Genomic DNA, 24,172 nt, shown 5'->3' on the forward strand with positions numbered 1-24,172 from the left:
AAAAGAAAAAGCAACTTTGGTAAGATTTTAATGAGAGAATTCAAATATCAGCATAGAATTGAAAGCAAGAAGTCACTGTAAGGATTGTTTAGTTATTTTCCTTTGTTTTATAGATGGTGAATTTAAATGACTTATCCAGAGCCATACAGCTCATTCATTACAGAACTTAAGTTCTAAAGAACTGGAAAAAGACAGGTAGCATCTCCACTCAAGGTCATATAAATGTTTTGGACAAAACAGGTATTGAATTTAAAACCATCTGACCCTTTTTCTTGAAGTCATCAGGAAATAAATTCATCTCTTTCAGTGTAGTGTAGCCCTCTGTTGCTGGCTGACAGAAACCACATTTTCTTATCTCAGGTAGTAAGAGAAAGGATTTTCCACCCCCAGAAAGATGTTCTCCAAACATTTATATAGACAGGGCAATCATAAGTCACTGTTACTAAGAAGGGAATTAATGATCTATATGTACATGTATATACCAAGGTTCCCAAATTTTTGGAAAGAGTTAATGTGAATCAAAGTGCCTCACCTACAGTGAATGATAGATTTAGTCATTATGAACAGCCCACAATAAAATTTCATTAGCTTACCATAATACTAAAATAGAAGACTTTTTAGAGTAGAGAAAGAAAATCTCAAACTGAAATACCAATAGAAGCTTCTGAAAGTTATAAAGTGAAAAAGAAGAATTGGTAATACTGACATTATTCTTTGCAAATATTTAAGAAACAGCCACCCCTATTGAAGGTCTATGGTCACTCTTGTGCTTTAACCTCAAATAAGATTATGATGTTGCCAACCTATAACCAGAGGACTTTTGTTTTCTGAGTAATTTTTGATGAGCAGTAGAGTGTGTGACTAGCACAGAAAGCCCCTCATGTAAACAACCAATGCACATTTGTGAGATGACTGTCTGGGGTCAGGGTATGGTCTATGGCTGTGAAATGGAGCAAAGCCAATTAGGCCATATGTGGATCAAGCCTGTGACCTTGACCTCATTAGCACCGATCTCTGCCCAGTTCAACTAACTGGCCCCAGATGGTTAAACTTAATGCAGCATTTTGTGTACAAGTACCCTAGAGCACATTCAGGGCAATCCACATTTTTTAAAAAACTGAGCACTTTTTATGTTTGGCTCCTAAATGAATGACATGCAAAATAGCCTGATGTTTTTCTTCTTTCTTATGGTTAAAGAAGAATGGCAAATTTTATTTTAGTCTCCTTGAAACTCAATACCTCTTTGGGGCTGCTCCCTCTCCTCCTCTTCAATTATGAGAGTAGTTGTAAAGTGCCATATCCTGACCTTGCTTGCTTTGGCAAGTTTAACAAGCCATTGTGGTAGAAACAAGGTATTGCCCAGAGGCCACTAGAATTCATTTGGTATTTGCTTCTTATTCCACAGGGTCCTTCCTCTGACACACACGTTGACAGCCTGAGAACTTGCAGAAATTTTTCTACAGTTTTATGCATTAAAAAAAAAACAAAAACACGTTGGTGGTCCTTTGTTTGAGAACTGGTAGCACCTTCCTTCTTTTCTTGAGATATTATTTTTAGAGTGGTCATTTTCAAGTAGACAATCAAAAAGTATTTCATGATCACTGCAATTAACTGTGATAAGCTACTTAGGGAATAAGAATATAAGTTATTCAAGTGTATTAAGTATAAAAGTGTAAGTATATTTAAAGATGTTTTAGGGAATTCCATGGCGGTTCAGTGGTTAGGACTCCATGCTTCCATTGCAGGCGGCCCAATTCAATCCCTGTTTGAGGAACTAAGATCCTGCAAGCTGCATGGTGCAGCCGAAAAAAGAGAAGAAGAATGTTATAGTCTAATAGAAAATGTATATACATGCATTTTATCTATCTATCTCTTGTCTCTCCATCTATCTCACATTAAAGATTAATAATGTAAAGCATGGTATGGTATGAGATCTTTGAGTGTATGAATAATCAAACAGTTCAATTTAAGTTCAGAAGAGGTGTTATTTCAGCAGTATAAATCCTCAGGATATTTGATAGTGGTAGTTTTCAAAGTGAAAAAAAACAGCCAACTTTGAGAATTAAAGGATATGGGATTTCTATGTGCTTCCTATTAAGAAGAGACTCATCAAGTGTTTACTCTCGCTACTTCTTCCCTTCTGATTGCTGAGCTTCCTGCCTTGTTTCCCATCACAGGAGGATGTTTCCTGCCATGAGAGTGAAAATCACTGGCCTGGATCCACACCAGCAGTACTACATAGCAATGGACATTGTACCTGTGGACAATAAAAGATACAGGTAATGATGACTGGCATGTGGAATTGTGGGCATCACCAGCACCCAGGATGTTCTGTAAACTCATTAGATGAAACATTTTAACAGTGCTCCCACCGTACAATGTACTGGATGGGGAACAAGGATAGAGGATATGCCAATGGCCTGTGGCAGAACACCAGACAGGAGAGAGGCAGGGAGTCAGAACAGGTAATGGTTTGGTCTGGATCCTCCTAATATTTCTATAAAGACTGGGATTATATAGGGACTTCCCTGGCAGACCAGTGGTTCAGACTCTAAGCTTCCTCTGCAGGGGGCATATCTGGTCAGGGAACTAAGATTCTGCATGCTGCATGGCAGAGCCAAAAAACCAAAAATAAGTAATTTTTTTTTTAAGTGGGATTGTGTAGTGTATGCCAGGGTAGCAAAAATCAAATGGATCTTAAGTCTAAAACTAATTCAGTTAACATTGAAAGTGATTAACGTATTGAATGATTTGGTTTATGAAATACTAAGTGAGCTGAGATGATTTATTTTGAAAAGTGGTCAGAGAAGTGCATTAGTACAGTATATTCAATTATATACATGGTGGATTATCCTGTTGACGAAGGGGAAGAATAGGAGAACTGAGTAAGACCTCAGAAGAATATCTATTTAGGGAGATTATTGGTAATTAATATGGATTATGAACAAGTTTGCTAAATAACCTTCCTTCAGAGCCATTAAAAGGCAACACAGTCTCCATGTGTCTCACACATAGTTCTTGTCAGAAACAGGTTGTGGCTTAATTGATCGCCTGAGTTCTCAATCAAATCAGTGAGTCATGGCTCCTTTTTGAGATATTTCAGAACTTGGTCCTAAGCCCATGAATTTGGAAGTTAGAGGTGAATAGAGAAGTTCATTGCTTGTATGTTAGAGGGAGTGCTGGTTAAGAAAAAGTGGTCTTGATGTTGCACTTAGCAGGGGAGATGCTCCTTTCTTTAAAAACATCCTTCATTTCAGTGAAAATGGAGACTGCTGTCTTAGTGCAGCCATTCCCAGAAACACCAAGACTTCCCAGTTAGTTTTCTTTGATTAACCTAGTCTCATTCCAGTGACTTTGTGGGAAAATAATGTGGATGTTCAAAACTAAGTTTTCATCAAAATGCTCCAAAATTCAGAGTCTTAGCTAAGAAATGGTTAACAAGTGAGAGGCTTGGAGGGTCTCTGCACATGGCTGTGTTTTATAGGACAATACGGAAGATGTTTTTAATAAGGAACCAAACCCCGAGCAAGTGGCCAATGGATTATATGGTTTGCATTTGAAAGGTGAAAGGTTGCAGTAAAATACCTTTTCCATAGCTAAACACGTGGGTTCAGGATGCCTGTGTGCACACAGGGGTGCAAGGCAAGAAGAGGAAGAAGAAAGAAAAGGAACTGTGAGAATGTTTTCCTTGTGAGAGCTGCGGCTTTGATCATTAACCACAACACTTTTCTGCCCTCCCCCACCCATCTTGTTTCCCATTTCCATCTCTATTTCATTTTCCCTGGTTTTCCACCCTTCCCTTTTGCTCCTTTGTATTCTCTGTTTAATCCTCCCTCCTCCATTTTTTTTCTCTTTTGTGTCTCCTCCCCCCCGTCCCTGATGGTTTCCTGGGTGTCTGCTCCTCCCCTGCATCTGTCTCTGGATTCTCCCCTCTCCCTCTCTGTCTCAGATATGTGTATCACAGCTCCAAGTGGATGGTGGCCGGCAATGCTGATTCCCCCGTGCCCCCAAGAGTTTATATACACCCTGATTCTCTAGCTTCTGGAGATACTTGGATGAGACAGGTGGTCAGTTTTGACAAACTCAAGCTGACCAACAATGAACTGGATGATCAAGGACATGTGAGTCAAATAACCCATCTCCTCTACCTTCCTCTTTCCCTTCTTTTCCTCTAGAACTGACTAGTCCCAGGCTGTTTCAAATGGGTAAAAAAGAATCTCTATGCTGTTTTGAGTCATTTTAAGTAATTAAGCAAGCATAAAAGTTTTTTTTCCTCTTGTGAAATTACGTTCATTACACATCTAACATTTAGCAACTATCTGTTATGTATCACACTGTGTTTATCAGACAGAGTTCTTGTGCTCCAGGAACTCACTGTCAAGTCAGGAGAATTCAGACAGAAACACAGGACGCATCTCAAAATGCTGAAATAAATCACATCATTTAGTAGAATAATTCCTATTAGTCATACCATGTAATTCATATTATCCTCTGAGGGCAATAAACTCAGAGAAACTGTTGTAGGGGCATTTCTGGCTGATTGGTCAAGAAATTTATGAATTTATCAGAGAAGACTAGGTCTTAAGGCTGGCCAGGTATAATTGGCGAACCTGATTTAATTTTGGCAGTTAACACACTGAATTTTCACTGAATGCCAGAATCCACCCTGGATGCTATGGATGAAGACTGAGGAAGCTAAAATCATGGCTCCTGTCTTTAGGGAAATGGTAACTTTCTGAGGAAGAGAGAATATCCATAAAATCAATAGCAAAGTTCAAATAATGGCTTCTAAAATTTAAAGACAGATGAGCCCATGCTGAAAATGTGAAGCCAGAGGGAACATCAGTCACACAGCAGGGGTTCTGAGACCTTTTAGTGGAGTGGAGTCTACTGGTATCAGAACCAATTCACTCAGTATTTATCCGGATGAAGAAGACACATTGCACTCACCGCCTATGATTGAGATGCTCTGCTACAGGGTTCTATGTGATGTGATGCTCCAGTCACTTAGTCCTTCCAGTCATGGGCAAGTACACTGATTTCCAGTTTCCTGTACGTCTCACCTCCAATCTGTGTCTTCCTATAATGCTTTTATCCTGTAATTTGTTTGCATAAGAACTAGAAAAGATGTAGGGATCTTAGAGGCAACCCTGGAGTAATGTTTCCCCTTCTCATTTCAGATCATTCTTCACTCTATGCACAAATACCAGCCTCGAGTACACGTGATTCGCAAGGATTTCAGCAGTGACCTTTCACCCACCAAACCCGTCCCTGTTGGGGATGGAGTGAAGACATTCAACTTTCCCGAGACCGTGTTCACTACCGTCACAGCCTATCAGAACCAGCAGGTAAGAGGCTGCCTTTAAGAGTTGCCTGCTGCAGCTGCCTTTCATGGAGTTTATTCATCCTTTTGTAAGAACTGCTTAGTCCTTCTCCATGGCACTGAAATGCTGGAGAGAGAGCCGCCAGGCTGGTGGCGCACAGACAGCACTGGTGATGACAAGGTGATAATGCCTGGTAGCAGCTGTCAGAGTCTAGATTTAGATCAGAGACAAGATCTTTGACCAAGAGGACCAAACCTAAGTCATTTTCAGGTCTCTCTGTACTTGTACCCATGTTTCATGCTCTCTACTACATCCTGGCAAATGTTCCTCATCACTTGAAATTCTTGAGGTTTGATTCATTCTTTCCCTTTTATCCTCTCCGTGGAGCCCTCCATCAGGCTACATCAAAGTCATCAAGCCTCTCAGACTCTATGTCAGACTCACCACTTCCATTTATACTTTCAGACGAAGTTGGCTTGTGCTCACCAACCACACCCTAAGATCTGTATGATTTGATGTCAGTAATATATTCATTCATTCTGTTAATATTTATTGAGAACTTATAATAGTCTAAGCTTAGCAGATTAAGACTCATTTCTTAATCTCATTTCTCCCTAAGCAAAGAAGAGTTTAAGTTGAGTGAAAGACACATAAATACATAATGATAATACAGTGGAATAACAGAGATGTGGACAGGGTGTTTTTTGTTTTTGTTTTTTTCTTTGGTGTGGGAAATGAGGGAAGTTTTCCTGGAAGAACTGAAGCTTTTTCTGTTGTTGAGAGACACATAGAAATTAGCTAGTTGGTGGGGGAGAGGAAGAGAGAGGCCAAGTCTAGGATTACTGTGGGCATTTCTAAAAAACATGCTTTTTTTTTTTTTTGGAAGAGAATGACTTGATGGATTTACAAGTTTTCTCACTTTATGCAGTTCTCTAAAAGTTACATATGAATCTCATTTTGTAAGTTAGATTGTATTTCACATTTTGGTAAATTGTCTAATTAATAGGATCCTGCAGTGAACTCTTTTCCAAAACAAAGAGTTTTTGCTTGTTTATTTTACTTGAAACTCTGCATACTTTTGTTTTGGGCCTGCTTGGAGCAAAATGGACTTATACTATAGAACTCAATACCTTTTATATTGGGCACTGTGCTCTAACAAAGAAAGAAACAGGAAAGCTTCATTTCCTAAATATTTATTGAGGGCTTACTATGTGCCAGGGAGGTGAAGGTATGTTACACAATCTTCAGTTCATATAGAAACTTTTTCTACCTTTCATAGTACATCCTGGTGAGATTCCTTGGATACTTTTTATCTTAGGGGAATTTGACATACAATAATCCCTTAGTCGGACAAAGGTTAAGTGCTATATGGTTGTTGCACTTGCTCAGCAGCTGTAAATTGTTCCCAACTTCAGACTTTCCTCTTAGATGCTGCATTTGATCTCAAGTAGAAGAAGAGCTTTAGTTTGCAATGGGCTCTATTTAAAATTGTTTAAACTCTCTCAAAGCCCTCAGATAGTAAAATTGCCGAGGCCATGGAAGGTTCTTACAAAAAAACTTTAATAATCAAGATTTCTTAAGCTCTGATACAAGATAGAGCAGCAGGATCAACATGACTTTTGGAGCAGTTGGGACTTTGGGATTAATTGTATTACAGAAGAGGGGAAATATAAGTTCTTTGAATAATTGAACTTTTTCCAAGACTACACCAGCCACCATTTTAGTCATTACTTTCTCATACAGGTGGAGAGACGTGGCAATAAATATGACTCTAGAATGTAGCCTGTAGAGCAAAGTAGAACACTGTTGAATGACCATTCCACTGCCTCACTGAGGTCCATTCTAGAGGCCAGGAGAGTCAGTACTGTAACCCAAGCTAAAGCTAAAACTCTACAACTCACTAGACAATGAAAGCAGACCAAGCATGAACATGAAATCTCTTTCAGTTCCTTTGCATTTCATAGACACTGTTCCACCATCTGAGTACATTCTACTCATATAAATATTTTGCCTATATCTGGACTTGAAAGAGAAAGTGAAATTTGCTCAGTTGTTTCTGACTCTTTGTGACCCCATGGACTGTAGCCTGCCTCGCTCCTCTGTCCATGGAATTCTCCAGGTCAGAATACTGGAATGGGTAGCCATTCCCTTCTCCAGGGGATTTCCCCAACCCAGGAATCAAACCTGAGTTTCCTATATTGCAGGCAGATTCTTTACCAACTGAGGCACCAGGGTAGCCCACATATGGACTTGAATAGAGGCAATGGTAGTTTGGGAGGGGTGGGATGCTATGACTAAGACCATGGGATTTGGTAGTAGACCTATCTGTTTGGTTTCTACCTTTTTATTGGCAAATTGTGTGACCCTGAGCAAGGTCACACAATTTGTGTTTTCCTCTCATGTTGTGTTTCCTGGCCTGAAAGTGTCCTGACCTTACTAGGACTAGATGAGGGGACATGCATTATCACTGACATAAACCTGGCATCTAATTAATAGTAGTCAGCCTATATTGCTAAATGCCTGGGTCTGCACAGGCATGAAAGATAATGGGTGAATAGAGGCAATTTTAAAGAATAAATTTCTTATTAAGGAAAAAGGATTCTTGGGGACTGGAGGAGGTACATGGGCTCTCAAAGGAATTATATTCAATAGGTAACTACTTTGATCTCTCTGTTCTCATGTCACGTTGGTGAATTCATGATGTGCTGACATTCAAAATAGATGAGTCATACTCAATTCCACCCATTTTAAAATCCATATAACAGCTTTTGCCTGTTTAACAAGCCTCCATTCCCTGGATAAATCAATAAGCATGATTGTTTAACATTCCCTTTGGCTGTGTAGATATGATTTAATATAACACAGTGCCTTCTAATAAAGCAAACTAACCTTGGGTCTCTCCCCCAGGGATCTAGAGGGCTGCATCCTGTAAGGCAGATCTGTTATGTACCAATAATTTTCAAACTTGTCATGAAGATGCCGGGTAGCATAAACTGTTCTCTTTTGTGAGCTGCATTCAGTAATTACTGTGTTTTTATTTCCTCAGCCTTCTAGATTGAGAACAAATAATATCTTAAAGCAAAATTGTTTACTTCATATTTTTTTTTAAGGGAAGGGTTAAGGAGGGCTAGGAGTAAGGAAAGAGGAAAGAGTCAGGGATAGATTCTCATTGTTCTCAGGGACTTGTCTGGAGGAGCACACAGCAGGAAGGACAGTAGAGGGGATGGAATTGAAGTGAATTGTTGTCCAGCCTTCCTAAAAGGCAGTACGTTGTTCCACATACAGCAATGGGCTAGACATTTGGAGACCTGGATTTTAGTCCTAAATTTTCCACTAGCTTCCTGTGTCACTTTGAGCAAGTTATTCTGTCTTTTGAGGCTTCAATGTGTTATTAAAATGTCATTTATTTTAAGAAATAGGCAGGAAGAGATAGTGGGGAGCTATTAATTCTGTTTATTTGGTAGAATAAAAAATTGCAATATCAATATTGATCTTTCACATGGTGGAAGGGGAGGATTTAGAATTAGCCTGTGACATTTTGAAGCCCTGAAACCACTAATTAGGAGGAAGGACCCTTCCATCTCCATGGTGGTGGTGGTTTAGTCACTAAGTCACTTCCGACTCCTGCAACCCCATGGACTGTAGCCCGCCAGACTCCTCTGGCCATGGATTACCCAGGCAAGAATGCTGGAGTGGGTTGCCATTTTTTCCTCCAGGGTATCTTCCCAGCCCAGGGATCAAACCCATGTCTCCTGCATTGCAGGCAGATTCTTTACCGACTGTGCCACTGGGGATGCCCTGAAACTGAAACCACTAATTAGAAGGAAAGACTCTTCCATCTCCATAATTCTAAGCTATTTATAGTCCATGCAGCACTGACTACATGCTTAGAACATGACTGAATGGTTAATTAGCCAATATACCTCTACTTCCAGGTTCCTGATGTATCTGTGATTCTGCTTCTTTGCATATAAATAGGAGTGGCATGTGAAGAAAGACTTTCTATTTTCATGAAATAATTGATGCTTTTCTTGCCCATTCTCTCTACTGACCCTTGCTGACTGACACATAGACTCCCAGGGCTGCTAACATACTGAAGTTATTATTGCTGTTATTTGCTCTTGGAGTGCCACCTTGGCAGGCCCATGGCAGAGAGGAAAGTACACGATGCCCAGACTCTCATCAAGGAGGACAAGGGGGTAGAAGTAGGAATAAAGGTGATTCTACCCTTAATGCTTTTTCTTGGAAGAAGCTGATGCCAATATATGTCCTCATGGAATTAACAGGAAATTTCCACTGCAGAGTCTTTGTCCTCTCTAGGGGAAAAAGACTGCTGAACCTTGATTTTTGTTTTTTTTTTCCTCCAAATAGGAAACTAGATTTCAAAATGGCACAGCCCTGTCTTCCTCAGGTCACACAGTCTTATTTCTTGATGAGAATTGGCTACATGAACTGAATGGGAAGTCTGAAACCACAGCCAGGCCAGGTTTGTGTAAGCAAATCCAATAGGATTTCTGAGCCACTCATTATACCCTGAACTACTGAGCCAGTTTTGCCTTAACTTTGCAATCAAATTAGTATAGAATTTTTGTTTACATTGGATTAAAATTTTTTATCCTGATGGAATACTTTTCAAGCAATCTGGTAAAAAAATAAGAATAAGAGTATGTTAATGAGGGAAGTCCCTTTGAGCCTTGGTCTGGTGAAATTACACTGAGGATATTCAGATTTTCATTGTAGGTTGTGCTCTTTATGTCTGCACTGTGCATGGTGAGGTATACCTGATTTATTAACTGCATCTATGTTACTAGGCAAAACAGTGAGGGAAAATGATTAAAATGAGTAGTGGCAAGCCATAACCACCCCCTTATGTGCCATTGTCTTCAATAACTCAGACTACACAAATCAGTATAAGGTTATGGAAAGAAAATCAGTGAAGAAAAATGCTTCCATAACCTCTGTATTTTCCACGTGGCCTCATTATCATTGGACCAAGTTTGAACACAACTGCTGTAGAATAGCTTTAGTTACAACGGAAGTTACTAATAGACCTTGTTCTGACGGGAAAGGCATTTAAGATTTTTGTCTGTAATCCCTATAGTGAAAGCAAATAGGATTGGGGGAGTTGTTTGGTCTATATTCTCTAAGGTTTATTATGGCTTTGGGACTGGTGATTTCTGTTTCACCAATGAATGAAATTCATTCACTCTCTCACTCTGTGCATTCATTGAACACAAATAGCACGTCATCTTGGCTGGCTGTGGCTGTATGCATGCTCAATCATGTCTGACTCTTTGCGACCCTGTGGACTATAGACCGCCAGGCTCCTCTGTCCATGGGATTATCCAGGCAAGAATACTGGAGTGGGTTGCCAGTTCCTCCTCCAGGGGATCTTCCCAACCAGGGATTGAACCCACATCTATATTTACATATATCTATCTATAATATAGATATATATTTTCCTCCCAAATCTTTATGGATGCTGTTGTAAATAATAAAATATATCTTTAATATTGTTGAAAATAAATTCCACTTTATTTAATTGTAACATGCATATTATAATGTTAGGCTAAGTGCAAATTTTGACTTACCACTACAATAGATGGGAGATAAACTAGCTATGAGCAAAAATATAAGAGAATTTATCAATTCTTCATTATCCCTTTTAAATAATTGATTTATGTGGAAAAACCCCCAAATAAATTATATATAATTTTGAAAAAAATAAAGAGAGTATAGTTAAGAGAGTGGCAGAAGTACCCTATTTTGGAGGGGTAATCAAGGAAGACTTCTCTCAGGAGGTTAAGATTTGAACTGAGACTTAGGATGAGGAGTCAGTTATATGAAGAGTAGAGAAGAAAACATTTTAGTCTGGGGGTAGAATGGGTTTCCCTGGTGGCTCAGATGGTAAGGAATCTGCCTGAAATGAGGGAAACCCGGGTACAGTTCCTGGGTTGGGAAGATCCCCTGGAGAAAGGAGTGGCAATCCACTCCAGTATTCTTGCCTGGAGAATCCCATGGACAGTAGCCTGGTGGGCTGTAGTCCATGGGGTTGCAAAGAGTTGGACACAACTGGAATGACTAAGCACAGCACAGAATGAATGTGAGGGGTCTGAGCAGGGAAAGAGCTTGACCCATTCTAACTCTGAGAGCAGCTCAGTTTGCCTAGAGCCTGTGGACCAGAGTTAGGGGAGGGTGGGGAGGGATGGAGAGGCAGGCAGGAGCCAGGGCATGCTGACCCTGCAAGGCCAGGCAGAGCTTGGATTGAATTCTGAGTCCAGTGGTAAGCACTGAAAGAATGACATGGTCTGACTATATGTTAACAAAGATCACTTTGGTTGCTGAGTGAAGAGAAGAGATTGGACAGGGACATAAGAGACACAGGTTCAGTCCCTAGGTCAGGAAGATCCCCTGGAGGAGAGCATGGCAACCCACTCCAGTATTTTTGCCTAGGGAATTCCCATGCACAGAGAAGCCTAGCAGGCTACAGTCCATAGGGTTGCAAAGAGTCAGACATGACTGAGGTGACTTAGCACACAAGAGTGGAAGAGGAGAGATTAGTTTGAAGGGTATTTAGAGTAGTTTAGTCAAAAGACAACAGTGACCTGGTCTAACTAAGATGGGGAGGCAGAGGTTGACAGTCCTATGTGATCATAGTAAGTAAATAACATTAAGGGTACAGCTGATATTGAAGTACTCAAACGAGCCTCCCCTGCTACTTCAGATGTACAGTGCGTGGGCAGGGATGGGTGCAGTGGGGTTTATGAGTCCTCTTTGTGGTTGCTTGGGGGCCCCTGTGCGGTCCTCTGGTCCTCACTTGCCTCTGCTAGGGGTGTGGCCTGGGGCAGGTCTGGGCTGGTCCTTGGGTTCCTTGTGTTGATATGCCCTACCAACAGGAGACCGTTCAACTTGCACTTTTGTGTTCCTGCCTCGGTCAGACCTCCCGGACTTCCCTAGATAGCTCGGCTCCACCTCAGGTTTCATCTAGGTCCTCTGGCTCTTGCCTGGACCGCAGCACCTCTGTGTCGAGGTCACCCTGCCTTCTCCTCTGGGTCCCTGACCCGCTGTAGAAGGGCCATGGAAGGCTCGGGAATCCTAACTCAGGCCTCTTCCTGCTGTGTCTGTGCTAGTGCAGCCAACCCATGTGTGACCTGCCAGTGTGCCTCTGAGTCTCCCCAACCCTGCCCCTGGATTTTAGATTGAGTAGAGAGCAAAAGCGCATGTAAACATAACTACTTGCTTTTCTTTTGTCCGTCACCTCTTTTCTCATGTCCCACTGGAGTAGAAAGGGAGGATTTTTTTACTTCTTTTTCTACCTGATGAAAATTCATCTCATGCCACATCTTTCCTTCTGTAGGTCAGCAAGCTGTCATTTACCTCCCTTTCTGTGCTGAATCTGGAGAAGGAAATGGCAACTTACTCCAGTACTCTTGCCTGGAGAATCCCATAGACAGAGAAGCCTGGTGGGCTATGGTCCATAGGGTCACAGAGTCAGACACAACTGAAGCGACTTAGCATCCACTATACTGAATCTACCAGGTGGCTCTTGATATGGGAACTATGGGATTATCGATGTTGTGAATACATTGATTTACTCCTCCAAAATACTGTCCACGTTACCCTTGATATTTGTGTGTGTGTGTGCGTGCTCAGTCGTGTCTGAATTTTTGCGACCCCATCAAGCTCCTTTGTCCATGGGATTCTCCAGACAAGAATACTGGAGTGGGTTGCCATTTCCTCCCCTAGGGGATCTTCCCAACCAGGGACAGAACCCACATCTCCTGAGTTGGGAGGTGGATTCTTTACTTCGGAACCACATGAGAAACACATCACCCTTGGTATTTGTAGGCATAGCCAAAGTTGTTGGCATAAGCATTAATCGGGGTCATAATTTAGTGTGGATAGCTAGTATTGCTCTCTTCTGCCTACAGGGTAACTAAATGTCTGCAGGGTAGTAAAGGCTTTTCATGACGTGGCCTGAGGTCAACCTCTCAGTTTTCTCTCTCACACTTCTCTTCTTGTACCTTGTGCTCTGGTTACATCAGACTCTTCAGTGTTTCTTAAAAATGTTTCATTCTGGAACTTCTCTGGTGGTCTGCTGGTTGAGAATCTGCCTTCCAGTGCAGGGGATGTAAGTTCGGCTCCCAGTCAAGGAACTATGATCCCACATGTCACAGAGCAACTAGGTCTAAGTGCAACAACTAGAAAGTCCGCACACCGCAACAAAGATCCCGCGTGATGCAACTGAGACCAATGCAGCCAAACAAATGCTTCATTCTTTCCCCCTTCAATTGTATGACTTACGTAAGAGCTTTCTTCTTAAATGCTTCCCTTGTGCCTTTCTCCCCTTTTTGCAGATTTCATTAAAATCCTATGCATCCTTCCCAGCTTGGCTTACATGCTTCCTCTAAGGTAAAACCTGGGAGCCCTTCAGCTAGCATGAAGCAATTATTACTTCCTCTAAGTTCTTATGGCACTTTGCCTTTATTCAAAACCTTATAACTTTTTGTTTTATGCTGTAATTATTAATATATATATATATCTATCTTCTTTTTTCTCCTTGATTATAAGCTTTATTGGAGAAGGCACAGATGACACACAGTACTGACTGTCCACCACTCTGCAATTGCAACCCGTCACATGGCTTTGCACACAAATGTAATGCAATGTGTTTGCTCACTCGTGTCTGATTCTTTGCAGCCCCATGGACTGTAGCCCATCAGACTCCTCTGTCCATGGGATTTCCCAGGCAATAACACTGGAGTGGGTTGCCATTTCCTTCTCCAGAGGATCTCTTCCTGACCCAGGGATCAAACCTGTGTCTCTTGCATCTCCTGCATTGGCAAGCGGATTCTTTACCACTGCACCACCTGGAAAACCCTTGATAATAAATGAATAAGGCGTAGCACCATCACCCTCTTCATAAAACTCTCTAAACCCCACATTGAAAACTTTGAAACACGTGGAAAAGTGTTGTGTTTCTTAACATTTGGTGGTATTTGTCTATTAAATCTCCATGCAGACTCCTTGGCCTGAAATACAGGGAACTGTGGGAAACAAGTTTTCATCCATTTCTCCCAGGCCCATTAAATAGAACATCATTACATTTACAGGGGTCTGTGCCCCAAAACACAGCAGTGCAATCGTATATCACAAGCTGCTATCATAAATGAGTCAGACAGGATAAGCCAACTTGAAAGAGAAAATAAAATATTATAACTCCAACTTGAAAAGAAAATATGGTGTGTGGTTTATTGCTATGGATTATGGAGGAGGAAAACTGATTTTAAGTCAAAAACAGAAAAGCAGTGACAGTCTTAAAAGTCAATACAGTATTCATAGGGCAGACACTAGACTTTAGAAAGCCAAAGCTTCGGGCTCTTGCTCTGGTCTATAAAATAGATGTAAAATTGCTTTTGCTTCATTATTAGTGCTATGTTATTAGTGTGCCACTCTTAAGCAAGGAATGTTTAGGGGGAAAAAATAAACTTTGGTACTTTCAAGGCAGAATCTCTTTTTCAGAATCTCACATTGTATTTTAAAGACCTTCAGACTGTGACTTTAGGAAATTCTGTTGTGACAAAGGGAGACAGAAGAGGGACCTAGAAAGACATGCAATGTAAGAAACACTATTTAGACGTCCTAGTGGTAAGTTCTGCTGTGATCAGAAATGGGAAGATGTCCCTAAGTCTGTTCCCTATGTCTGCATCTCCATTCCTTCCCTACGGATGGGCTCAGCAATACTGTTTTGCTAGATTTCATATATATATGCATTCAGTTCAATTCAGTTCAGTTCAGTCGCTCAGTCGTGTCCGACTCTTTGCAACCCCATGAATTGCAGCACGCCAGGCCTCCCTGTCCATCACCAACTCCCGGAGTTCACTCAGACTCACGTCCATCGAGTCAGTGATGCCATCCAGCCATCTCATCCTCTGTCGTCCCCTTCTCCTCCTGCCCCCAATCCCTCCCACCATAAGAGTCCTTTCCAATGAGTCAACTCTTCGCATGAGGTGGCAAAGTACTGGAGTTTCAGCTTTAGCATCATTCCCTCCAAAGAAATCCCAGGGCTGATCTCCTTCAGAATGGACTGGTTGGATCTCTTTGCAGTCCAAGGGACTCTCAAGAGTCTTCTCTGACACCACAGTTCGAAAGCATCAATTCTTTGGCGCTCAGCCTTCTTCACAGTCCAACTCTCACATCCATACATGACCACTGGAAAAACCATAGCCTTGACTAGATGGACCTTAGTCGGCAAAGTAATATCTCTGCTTTTGAATATGCTGTCTAGGTTGGTCATAACTTTCCTTCCAAGGAGTAAATGTCTTTTAATTTCATGGCTGCAATCACCATCTGCAGTGATTTTGGAGGCCCCCAAAATAAAGTCTAACACTGTTTCCACTATTTCCCCATCTATTTCCCATGAAGTGATGGGACTGGATGCCATGATCTTCATTTTCTGAATGTTGAGCTTTAAACCAACTTTTTCACTCTCCTCTTTCACTTTCATCTAGAGGCTTTTGAGTTCCTCTTCACTTTCTGCCATAAGGGTGGTGTTATCTGCATATCTGAGGTTATTGATATTTCTCCCGGCAATCTTGATTCCAGCTTGTGTTTCTTCATTATGAGCGTTTCTCATAATGTACTCTGCATAGAAGTTAAATAAGCAGGGTGACGATATACAGCCTTGACATACTCCTTTCTCTATTTGGAAGCAGTCTGTTGTTCCATGTCCAGTTCTAACTGTTGCTTCCTGACCTGCATACAGATTTCTCAAGAGGCAGGTCAGGTGGTCTGGTATTGCCATCTCTTTCAGCATTTCCACAGTTTATTGTGATCCACACAGTCAAAGGCTTTGGCATAGTCAATAAAGCAGAAATAGATGTTTTCCTGGAACTCTCTTGCTTTTACCATGAGCCAGCGGATGTTGGCAATTTGATCTCTGGTTCCTCTGCCTTTTCTAAAACCAGCTTGAACATCAGGAAGTTCACAGTTCACATATTGCTGAAGCCTGGCTTGGAGAATTTTGAGCATTACTTTACTAGCGTGTGAGATGAGTGCAATACAGTATTTGTATTTCTCTTTCTGACTTACTTCAGTCTGTATAACAGGCTCTAGGTTCATCCACCTCAGTTCAACTGACTCAAATTCATTCTTTGACCACCTAGAGGGGTGGGATGGGAGGGGGGACAGGAGGCTCAAGAGGGAGGGGATATATATATATATAATTATGACTGATTCGTGTTGTTGTAAAGCCGAAACCAACACAACATTGTAAAGAAATTATCCTCCAGTTAAAAAGTAAATGAATGAATTTTAAATTTAATTTTTTAAAATAAATGAATTTTCAAAAGGTACAAAAAAAGAAATGGGAAGATGATCTTAAAAATGAAATTTCCTTATTTCTAGAATTACCATGGAGGATGACTTTCCTCCTTTCCTGAGCTTCCTAGGCCCCACCTCTAAGTCTCTGTTGTTTGAACATAGTGAGTCATTACCATCCAGTTCAGAGAGAAGATATCAAAATGCCTCCCATGACAAAGGTTAAAGGCAGAAACACAAGAGCGCAGATGGAATTTGTTGGTCAGGCCTGTTCTGGTCTGAAGGCAATAGGGTAATATATACTGAAGCAGAATGGGAGCGGATGTGGATAGAATGCAGTTGAGGGGGAATCTTGTGCTGAGTGGTGGTTGAACCGGATGACTCCTAAAGACCCATCCAACTTGGGTTACAACTGTTTGCACTGGATTTGCTCAGCCTTATGAAGCTGCCTCTTTGTTTCTTTTGATTAAGTTACGGGACTTAAGAGACTGGGTGAGATGCCCTGCATCCTGCCTCATCCCGTCCCCCATTTCTAGATTTTTCTTTGGGTGCAGTCTTGATAAAAGTCTAGCTACTTTTTTGTGTTGTCTACAAGATCATTTTAGGTCATATCAGATGAGCAATACACAAAGGCAAAAAAGGCACAACTTAAGTGAAACGGGAAATGCCGGCAATTATTTGGTTCTGTCAGGCTGAGGCAGGTTGTCTGGTGGTCTAATTGCACCTGATTGGATTGACTGAATCCATTCATTCATTCTTCACTCACTTGCTCACTCATTCATTTATTCATTCATTCAACAAGCACTTTTCAGGTACTTCCTGTGTGTCTTGTATCTGACCATTGTCCGGTTTTCCATTTGGATACCTTTGTTTGTCTGGACAAATGATTTATCACCATTTGGGGGCAAGGAAGGTGAGCAGAAGAGAGTTTACAGAGTCACATACTGGGAAGACCTTGGTTTTTAGGAAGAAGTGGGTCAGGTGGGTCAGACATCTGTGTGCCAGGCCCAAGTCCTATGTCAACTTCAATCTAAATCTCAAAATAAAAGGAAGTTAAATAAAAATAACAGCTGTTGTTCACTGGGTGATTTTTGTTAACTTTCTAGGAGCAACGAAAAAAGAAATCAGTTAATACAAATACAATTCATCCTTTTTTTGTTTGTTTTCCAGATCACCAGATTAAAAATTGACCGAAACCCTTTTGCCAAAGGATTCAGAGATTCTGGAAGAAACAGGTGAGCAAATTGGACATGACTCACTGACCTTTCTTTTCTATATGGCATTATTTTCCCCATGCCCCATTGGTGGCTCTGGCTCCTGCTTTTTGGAGAACATTTGCATGCTAGACAGATGCAGGCCAAGAGAAATGGGTAGTTGTTCAGGAATCAAAAAGCTGCCTCCCAAAGATTGAATTGTTCAGTTCTTTGTTTGTGATTTGTGCTTGTGCTCAGTTGGGTCTGACTATGACCTCACAGACTGTAGCCCTCTGTAGCCATGCTCCTCTGTCCATGAGATTCTCCAGGAAAGAATACTAGAGTGAGTCGCTACGCTCTCCTCCAGGGGATCTTCTCCATCCAGGGACTGGACTCCTGTCTCCTGCATCTCCTGCTTTGGCAGGTGGCTGTGCAACTGTGTCTCCCACTAGTGCAACCTGGGAAGCCCAGGTAGTGGAATAGCCTAAGGAAAATGCCTTCCTGTTAATGACTCTTTAAGATAAGACAAAGGCCTTTGTTTTCAAAATGTAGCTAATGAAGAATGGTTTCTATTCCATGCCCAATGGCCAAGTCAAGAACAGGCTTGTAAGATGTTTCCTGTTGCCTCCGTTTGGGGGCTCTGCCTTCTGGGCTTATTGAGAACCTTGTTAGTGAAGAGGAGCTCAAAATAGAAGCTGGCTTTTCATAAAGAAGCCTCTATGGTGTTTAAGGTGTTTACTTGGGGTCCATGCACATTTCAGGGGTTCTTTAAGTTATCAGATAGTGAAAGGAAAGTTGTGAGTGAATGACCAGGTGTGCATTTTTCTAGGGAGAGGTCCATAGCTTTCTTCAAATTTTCAAAAAATATCTGTGACCAAAAAGTTAAGAATTTCTGCTCTAGACATCACCGTCTGTCTCCAGAGACCAATCCTAGTGACTTTAGGTATCCAGTTACTTTCTTTCCTTTTGTATCTTCAGCAGCATTTCATGTTTATTTTCTTCTTGGCATTCCAAAGAATGCTTTCCTTTTTTCTCCTTTTTCCCTCTGTTTTGTCTTCCCATTGGATTCCTTGTTTTTCAGAGGCATGACTTAGAAGAGAAAATTAGAATAGAGAGGGTGTATTGACCAGGATTGGAGCTTGCACTGGGAATTGGAGGCACACTTTAATCTTGAGATTAAGACCTTGTGTCTTAAAGCATATATCTCTGGTTAGAAAATTGTGATAACAGCTCAGTTCAAGTCCTGAGGTTCTCCTGTCTCCTCACTAGGCTAGAAAGGACCTTGACACATCATTTGGCCATGGCCTGTGTCTGCCTTAAGGCTGGTGAATATCTTACTGCTTGCTGCTGCTGCTGCTAAGTCGCTTCTGTCGTGTCTGACTCTGTGCGACCCCATAAACAGCAGCCCACCAGGTTCCGCCATCCCTGGGATTCTCCAGGCAAGAACACTGGGTTGCCATTTCCTTCTCCAGTGCATGAAAGTGAAAAGTGAAAGTGAAGTCGCTCAGTCGTGTCCGACTCTTAGTGACCCCATGGACTACAGCCCACCAGGCTCCCCCATCCATGGGATTTTCCAGGCAAGAGTACTGGAGTGGGGTGCCATTTACTGCTTAAAATGTCTGTCCTGAGTGATAGACTGTTCTTCTTTGTAAGAATGCCAGGAAAATAGAACTAGAGATCCTCATTTGCCCATGTCAGTGTCTTATTCATTAATTTCTGATAGCATGGAAATTCTTTATTATGTCTTATTAAAACCTGCATGCTGTTTTCAGTAATATCAGTAATTATAGAAGTTATCTGTTATTGAACACTATTGTGTTCCAGACTTTTTACTTACATTCTTTCTAATCTTTAAGGCAAAATGTTTGTCACCAATAAGGAAACAGGCTCAGAGAGCTTAAGCAGCTTTTCTAATGTCACACAGTAAATCTGGGAGTAGGGAAGATAACCCAAGTCCACTTCACATCAAAGTCTGTGCACTTCAAGCTTTATCATGCTAGCAGTAAAATCTTGCTTATTTTATATTCAACAGATATGGAGAATAGAGCTCTTTCTCTAAAAATCATTCTTCTACTTAAAGATCCTACTCAAGTAGCCAGAACTTTCCCTTTCCTAAATAAATCAACCAGCATTCTCTGGCTGTCTATGCAGATTATTCACCACGACTTTGTTGTTTATGTCCTCTGTGTGTGTGTGTGCGTGCACGCATGTGCTCAGTCACTTCAGTCATGTCCAACTCTTTGTGACCCTATGGACTGCAGCCCATTAGGCTCCTCAGTCCATGGGATTCTCCAGGCAAGAATCCTGGAGTGGGCTGCCACGCCCCCTCTCCAGAGGATCTTCATAACCCAGGGATTGGACCCTTCTCTCCTGCATTGCAGGCAGATTCTTTACTGACTGAGCCACTAAAGAAAGCCTTGTTTACTCCCCATATTCCTGTAAATAAGAGGTCCCTAGTAGAGGACAGGAGGTCAAGCTGAACATCCCTAGCAACTGAAACTGATATGATGAAAGTGAAGTCATCTGTGTCATGAAGGGACTGGGATGAATTAGCGAAGGTAGAAGCCATTCTTATCCTCCAGCTCTCTGGGAAGCTAGACTAAAATAAACTTGTTGGGACAAATACAGGAGTCCCTGTATTTTCTCTTTAAGAAGCTCAAAATTGCCTGTTAACCACACTTTAATTCTTACTGGCTGCCTGCAGGATGACAGCAAGAATTATTAACACCATTTGGCAGATGGGAAAATTGATGGGTGAGGATATAGAGGATTATTTATAAATCTCCAGGAACTGGTGGTCTATGCCAACACCAGAATCCAGTTAGTTCATCACCTTCTAATCAGTGGCTCATTGATGGCCTTTCTTGTGCTAACAGAGTTCTTAAGAATCTATGATTTTCCCCATGAATTTTAGACATCAGATGACTCATACAGACGTGCATGGTTTGATGAGTTGCATAGAAATGTACCCGAAACATATGGATTACATTTCCTTTAAAGACACATGGGCTTAAAAATTAGAAGGGAAAGTCCTTGGCCAGTGTTTTTTGGTTTTGTAGAACACAAAACATTTGTGGAATACTTTGGAATTACAGAAATTGCCAGACCTCAAACCAAAACACGTTCAGGTTTGTCGATCTCCATCAATCCCAGTGTGATCCTGAGGTTCCAGAGGGGAGTGTGAGAGGAAAGATGGGAAGACGCAGCTGCCACTGCACTCTCTTAAAAAGCCTCTCATGAGTCTCCGTAGGCTCATAAACCTCTCACTACAGTGCTGGGGTGGCAGAGCGTGGCTAGGGTGACAGCCGTGTCCTCTGAGGGTTGAGAAGAACTTGAGGCAGCTCTTGTGAAGACACTTATTTCCCATTCTTATTTATTTACCTTTGGGTGCCCTGGGTCTTCACTGCTTTGCAAGGGCTCTCGCTAGTTGCGGAGAGTGGGGCTACTCTTCCTTGTGGTGCATGGGCTTCTCACTGAAGTGGTTTTTCTTGCTGTGGAGCACACGCTGTAGTCCTGAGAGCTTCAGGAGTTGTGGCTCACCGGCCCTAGAGCACGCGGGCTCTAGCAGTTGTGGCACATGGGCTTAGTTCCTCCGTGGCATGTGGAATCTTTCTGGGCCAGAGGTCGAACCCAGGACTTCTGCACTGGCAGGCAGATTATCATCCATTGCCACCACCAGGGAAGTCCTCCCATTCTTATTGGAATGAAAGGAGAGGTCTATGACAAGTGTTCGTGGCTTGTAGCCCCATCACTTTCTCCTTCCCCTCAGTGGGAACCAGGGTGATGGATGTGACTGCTGAGTCTGGAACTCTTCAGGACTGCTTGCCTGCAGAGAGTATGCAATCTGGGCTCTTGCCGTTGCATGGTAAGCCCAGCAGAGGAGGCCTGCAGGAAGTCAACTCCTTTCAGGGGGTTCCCGCACACTCTTTCAGCCTTCGTACCTGTGCAATCATCTTCAAATACTTTTTATCAATAGTAAAACTGGTGTTTTGGTCTCCATGGCATCACTCTCCTAGGTCTTCCTCAGAAATTTATTCTGAGTTCAAATGAGGACAAGGGGTGATAACCGTTGGGCATTCCGGAACCCCAGTGGGAATCCCACTGAGTTCACTGTGTCAGCCCTATGACATCATCAGAGCCCATCATGGTTCCTCCTGCTTCTTTAGAAAGCATCATTCACACGCTACAGTGTGAGAAGGTCACTGCCCTTTGGCCTTTACTTATGGAGCTCCTACTTTTCATTCCCATGTGATTATGTCCCTGAATAGAAGTGTCTACCAAATTGTGTGTGTGTGTGTGCGTGTGTGTGTGTACATGTGTGTTCATATTATGGAGAAGAGTAGTAGATATCTAGTCATTTTGCAGTGAAAACACTGACAGATTTTGCTTCCAGGCATTGTCTCTGCAATGGGAGGGAGATTGTTTATTTCTGTTGTTATTCCTTCTAGATTTCTCAGAAATTCTGTAGCCCAAATACAGCTTTGGGTGGAAGCATCAATATGTATTTACCTTTAGCAGGCCCAGCTCCAGGGTGCATTATCCAGCATCCCTTTTGGGAGATTCCTCATAAGGAGGAGGCAGTAACACCTTCTTGTTGCTGGGGGAAAACAGATGCCCTTAGCATGAGTTAAGTTTTGTCTTGTGATCTGTGCTCCTGGGCTTTGTCTGTTCCCTGCTAGAATGAAGCTCCTTGCAGATGGGGCTCTACCTTTTTCAGGTTCTTATTCTTATATTTTTTCCCCTGTCGTGCCAGGTATATAGAGTAAAATAACAATTGTTCCTTTAGTTACAAAACATTAGACAGAGTTGATGAGTGGCAGAGAAGTTAAAAATTGGGATCTCTGGAATAAGAAAGCCTTAAGCCAACCAGAGATGAGTTAGGTAGAGCAAAAGTGGGGAGCTGGTTTTGGGTGCTAAGAACAGAATAAAGAATGAATCTATAAATAGTCTTTGTAGGAAAGACTAAGGGCAATTTTAATTCAAATCTGAGATGGACTGCTGCTGTAAGACACTGGTTTAGCTTAATTGTAGATTAGCAATGTTCAGGCCATTTGAACTGGCCCTGTACAGTGAGGGTGTGTCTGGGCTGCCTGGCTGCCTGGCTGCCTGAAGAAGGAGAACATCCAGCAAGTTCCAGAGGTGTGAGCCTCAGGGAAGACGGGCTCCCAGAAGATGAGCCCAAGCAGAGTAAGGTTTGGTTGAGAAGGTCACTCAGGAGCAAACTGAGAGGTCAAATTACATCTTTTGTGATGACCTCCCAAATGGGCATCTCTGTCCGAAGAGAAGACGAAGGTCAGGAGGCTGAAGAGAAACAGGAGTCTCTGCACTGAGTCTCATAGTCGAGAAGCAGCCCGGGAGGTCGTATGTGTCCACGTGCCTGGAGAGCCCATGTGCGCAGCTGGAGGGAGCGTTGCCACGGCAGAGACCTTGCACTTGAAAGGGGAGAGACAGAGGAGCAGCAGGAAAGAGGACTCTGCAGGTCTCAGCCAACATCTAAAGTGAAAACCTCGTTCCTGTTAGGATTTTATAAGATTTTACAGAAAGCCTCAGTTAGTTTGGGAACATCTTTATAGTTCCCAGAGACTTCCTCCAAAGCAAACACATACACAAAGAGGAGAGGAATAAAATTATGACCTGTCGATGGAATGAAGGTTCTGTGAGCTTGTTTTAGAAGTGGAGTGAACTGTGTGACCCTGGGTTCTCCTCTGTTAGCAGCCTTCATCCTGTCTCTGACCTTGGCCTTTGCCTATACTCCCAGCTTCCATACAGTCTAAGAGAACTATGGGGGGATTGTCCCAGGTGACGTGGTTTCCTCCAGATGCCCCTTGCTGGCATGGCGCGCCAGGAGTCACTGTTGTGCTTCCACGACAGGTCCCCCTGGGAGTTGCCCTTCTGTAGCCCAGCGAGTTGTAGCAGCTTTTTGGGAGGGTGTCTTTGTCTCGATGGAGTTTGCCCTTGGAGGTTTAAACCAGGACACTCAAATTCCACAAGGCAGGGACTGTCAGAGAGGGCCAGTGGCAGCCTCTGTATTATGAGGAGCTTGGTTTTCAAGGGAAAGTAGTTTTAATAGGTTGCCTCTCACTAAAAACACAATAGGGCCTGCACTGTTGCTGTTCAGTCAGTAAGTTTTATCTAATACTCTGTGACCCCGTGGACTGCAGCATGCCAGGCCTCCCTGTCCCTCCAAACCATTTGTCAGAGTTTGCCCAAGTTCATGTCTATTAAATCTGTCATGCTATCTAACCATCTCATCCTCTGCCACCTTCTCCTCCTTTTGCCTTCAGTCTTTCTCAGCATCAGGGTCTTTTCCAGAGAGTCAGCTCTTTGTGTCAGGTG

The 24,172-nt window shown here is 42.3% G+C and overlaps 1 protein-coding gene across 1 annotated transcript in view; it reads left to right on the forward strand.

The window, feature by feature from the left end:
- The window catches only part of TBX15 (T-box transcription factor 15), a 122,225-nt gene that overhangs the window by 75,740 nt on the left and 22,313 nt on the right, over positions 1 to 24,172 (forward strand). The window contains exons 3-6 of the mRNA XM_068966336.1: positions 2,178 to 2,279; positions 3,950 to 4,121; positions 5,181 to 5,348; positions 17,814 to 17,878. Of these exons, the coding sequence (XP_068822437.1) occupies positions 2,178 to 2,279; positions 3,950 to 4,121; positions 5,181 to 5,348; positions 17,814 to 17,878 (507 nt within the window). The remainder of the gene's footprint in view (positions 1 to 2,177; positions 2,280 to 3,949; positions 4,122 to 5,180; positions 5,349 to 17,813; positions 17,879 to 24,172) is intronic.

The sequence above is a fragment of the Capricornis sumatraensis genome, chromosome 2, assembly GCF_032405125.1.
Source record: "Capricornis sumatraensis isolate serow.1 chromosome 2, serow.2, whole genome shotgun sequence".
NCBI classification, from domain to species: Eukaryota; Metazoa; Chordata; class Mammalia; order Artiodactyla; family Bovidae; genus Capricornis; species Capricornis sumatraensis.